This window comes from Ruditapes philippinarum, unplaced genomic scaffold (assembly GCF_026571515.1).
Source record: "Ruditapes philippinarum isolate M1 unplaced genomic scaffold, ASM2657151v2 ctg27587_1_1_1_1, whole genome shotgun sequence".
NCBI classification, from domain to species: Eukaryota; Metazoa; Mollusca; class Bivalvia; order Venerida; family Veneridae; genus Ruditapes; species Ruditapes philippinarum.
Window position 1 is genome coordinate 1 of NW_026863097.1, and position 4,290 is coordinate 4,290.

The following is a 4,290-nucleotide window of genomic DNA, read 5'->3' on the forward strand; positions in this document are numbered from 1 at the left end:
CAGTAACAATATTGTTTTTTCTTATATTCCTTATCAGCATTATCGTCAAAGTTGTATTCAAATTCGCTTACAGTCGATTATGTCAACAAAAAGCCTCACGTCTGCTGGATTGGATTTGCATATGGGAAAGTATCTCAACAGACTTTAATCATATGCTGTTTTAAAAGAAATATGATCTGAAACATGCATACGTGTTATTAAAGCGTCAGTCATCGATGATGTCATTCATCAGCACACTAATGAAGTAGATATGTGTGACAAGAGTCTTTTTAGAGACAGAGTTACATAAATTAGAGGCACAATACCTAGGAAAGGTAGCAATATCGTTAGAAGGGGACAATGAGATATTTCTCTGTTCAACGAAAGACATACGGGATGTGATTCTAAAAGAGATTTTCAAGAAGGCATGATGAAACAATCTCGATGTCAAGGTAAGCATGACACACATATTGTATTTTACATATTTACAGATTCATAGGATTATAAAAAGTAATCCGCACTTATACTTCTATTAGGCCTTACTTGGTGAAATTATCTCAAATGATTATTTAAGAGTATTTTTTCTTAGTCGGAAAAATTAGTGGGAATATTTAGGGGAAAAGATATAATTTTGCCGGGTTTGCACTGATGCAAACCCGGGTTATAGTATAATGAATGTCGGGCGGCGGTCGGGCGGGGAAAATATTTTCGTAACAGGTTTTCTCAGCAACTACTTATAACAGCCTCTTGATATTTTGGCATACAGCATTGACACATGGGTCCCCATACCGGTGCGATTTGATTTCGGATCCGTAGCTTATCCACTTCCTATTAACCTATTCGTTAAATTTTTCGACATTAATAACCAGTGGTAGGAAATTTTCGTAATTAGTTTTTCGCAGCAACTACTTATCACAGCCTAATTGATATTTGGCAAACAACATTGACACATGGTCACATTCTGTGGATTCGATTACAGTTGTGTAGCTTATTCACTTCCTTTTACCCACTTAGTTAAAAATTTTTGACGTTAATGCCAAACCATGCATACCTAGAGACTATGTTTCATCCCTTGGCCTTTATATATAAAAAAGAATTTAAATCATGTAATCCGGCCATTTTCCTCTTGACAAAAGGAACTTTTGATATTCAAAACAAAAATATTTCAGGGTATAGAGATATCGAATCAGATGTGCACCATTGAAGGGAATATTTTTGAATTGGTTGAAAAAGTTATCTAACTATTCGCCGCTCTTCAGTTTTAACTTTTAAAAACACCTTTTGGTGTGTAAACTGAAAAATTTTAGTTTGAGGTACTTAATGGGTTTTTTTCTTTAATTCGTTTCATCTGGTCGGGTTAATTTTAAAACAGTTTTCCCCAAAATTTTTTTTTTGGGCCAAACTATCACAATTATTTTTTTTGGGGGAAATTATTTTTTCAAATTATTTTTGGATTCATTTAATTGAGATTGTATAAATTGCAGGGTTATTTTCAATTTTTTTCATTTGGTTTTAAAAAATCCCAAGGGTTTTATAAGAAAAAAAAAATTTCAATCCTTAAAACGCTTTTTGAAAAAAAAGAATGCTTTTTATGCAGAAAAATTTTCCCTTTAAAAAGGAAAGGAAAATTTTTTTCCCCCAGGTCTCAAATTTAAAGATAAATCAGAACAAGAATAAAAATTTGTTTTTGAGGGGCCACTAGGCCCAGGTAGGGAGTTTGCTGAAATTGGGGATGTATAAATTTTGAAGGCTATTTTTTGCTTTTAAGATCGCTCGGGAAAAAATTGGGGGAATTTTGCCCAGGATTGCTCAACGGAAAACAGACCAAAGAACATGTTTTTAAAAAAAGCTTAAAGTTTCCCCGTGTCACAGCATTTGGGACACTTTTTGGGGGTTATATTTAGAATTTTACTGCACACCCCAAGATCAATCCCAAGCTTTTGTGTTTTGTCATTCGGGGCATTCTGTTTTTTAAACATACTGTAGCTTTGAAAAAGCTGAAAAAAAACAGTTTTTAAAAACTCTGACAAAGGGCCCAAAACTAAATTTGGGGAAATTTAATTTATTACCTTTTGCGGGAAAAAATGTAGGGGATCAAAGTTTCGGGGCCGTTTTAAAATGAAAAATTTTAAAAATTTGGCAACAGACGACCATTAATGAAATGAGATTTTGGATATTGTTGAAAATTTGTCTAACGACAAAACACAGTCGTTGAAGCTAAAGTCCCGTTGCACAAGAAATGTTCATCGCCTGATTGAGACGGCAGGCATAACAAAATTGAAATTTCAAACATAGCTAAAGATTTGACAAATTATAATGGTCAGATATCTTCAGTTCCCAGAATATGGGGGTTTCGAAGTTCGTGGTGGACAGAAGATGGCTTGCAGCAAGCTTCTGCAACAACTGCATCAATTACTACTGAAAGTAAAACAGAAAAGAACATATTATGACTAAACCCTGGTTTAAGTAAGCACATGCAAACACCAAAAGGAAAAGACAACCTTAATACCATCGAGAGTATGCACCAATGTGTAGTGGCAGTGAAAGGTGATTATGATGAGGATGAAATAAATGACAATCCATATGAGAGCGTTCTATAGTTAGTGATGTCAGGGTTAACATTGGAGTCAAAGGAGTGAAAATTGTGGCCTACAGTAAAGTGTATGATTGTAGAAATGTATATACGATGCAGGGTGATATGACTGAACTAACTGTAGATATGATAGTCAATTCAGCGGATGACAAACTTACGTTGACTGGGGGGCTAGGAAATACTATTGTCAAGAAAGGTTGGTTTTATATTTCAATACATATTCTTAGTTTTTATAGTTTTCAGAAAGTGTTTTCACGTATGACTTACACTTGAAGGTGAATAAAACTATAATGTAAGGTCTGTTATACCAAACCTTTAACCTTTATTGTCAGGTATGGAATACACTTAAAAGTGAAATAGGTCCATAATGGAAAATCTGTAATACTGAAAAATTTAATGATACTACAGATAGTATTTAGTATCTTAGACAAGAACAAAAACCAAACGAATTATGTATATGAATATTGAGTGGTAAATGATCCAATACAAAATATTGAAATGATTCATTTCTTACGGTTTAATCAATTCATGTTTTTGATACACCTATGGAAATTTGCCTTTTGTAGACCAATCATCTTTAAAAGGTAGTTACTGTAGAGAAATAAAACATATGTTAGATATTTTTCTACAGAGTTCATTGAATGGATAGGAATACCAAGGAGTTTAATCAAATATAATTATAAGAGGTTTGCTCCCTTGTGAATAAATTTCATGTGAAAGTTTTCTGCCCAGTATCAAGTCTGTAGGTAATTAGATATTAAACAAGTTTCTTTGTGTGAAGGAGTGAATTAGTTGCTTAAGAATTACATTTTCCTAGTGCATTTAAATTAAATATGCCAATTTAAAGAAACTGTATGGCCTCCTTTCTATGATGTCAAACTTTGATTTAGTTCTCCAAACATACAAAATGTACTACTTTATTATTATATATATCCTTCTAACTACAGATGTTTTATTAAAGAAATAAAGAAACAAAGTTGAGTCAGATGGTATTTGTGAAATGATTTATATAATGTCTACATGATATCGGTTTTTTTCATTAATCACAGGTGGTAAGGAAATCCAAAAAGAATGTGCTGACTATATTAGAGATAATGATAGCCTAGATGACGGGGATGCATTTGTTAGTACTGCTGGATCTCTTAAGGCAGATGCTATTATACATGTAAGAGGGCCGCTTTGGCGAGGTGGCATGAAGCAGGAAGATGAGATGCTGACAGATGCTATATTTAAATGCCTACAGCAGGCTTCTACTAGAAATCTGACATCAGTTGCAATACCCGCCTTAAGTTTTGGCACATACGGGTGAGAATCTGTTTAACATTATCAATTTATTACACCAGCATCTAGAAAAATGATTTAGTACTGAAAATCCACTGGTTCTGTTTTAAAATGCCGACCTTTTAACATATTTAGTAAGTTTATCATGAGAACATAGATTATTTTGTTTTGTAGAAGATACTTAATATTGTATTATTTAATTAACAGTCAAAATTTTATCATGTAGCTTCTTTAAACTAAGAGGTCTGACTTGCTCTTAGATTATGTATTTTCTAATTTATAATCCCAACCACATTATTAGGAATGGGCTATACAGGAATTTCTTTATTGTGTCGGTCCATCTGTTGGTCCGTCTCCAATATTTCCCCTCTATAGATCTTACACCACTTGACAGATTTGTTGATACTTTACTAACATGTTCACCTCAACTAGTCAAC

General features: G+C 33.3%; 1 protein-coding gene across 1 annotated transcript; it reads left to right on the forward strand.

Annotated features, from left to right (window-relative positions):
• Nucleotides 1-2,430: 2,430 nt before the first annotated feature.
• On the forward strand, nt 2,431-3,911 carry LOC132721140 (O-acetyl-ADP-ribose deacetylase-like). Its single transcript, XM_060705395.1, has 2 exons — nt 2,431-2,768; nt 3,622-3,911. Exons 1-2 carry the CDS (start codon nt 2,666-2,668, stop codon nt 3,879-3,881), a joined length of 363 nt encoding a protein of 120 aa, XP_060561378.1. The 5' UTR covers nt 2,431-2,665; the 3' UTR covers nt 3,882-3,911.
• The last annotated feature ends 379 nt before the right edge of the window (nt 3,912-4,290 follow it).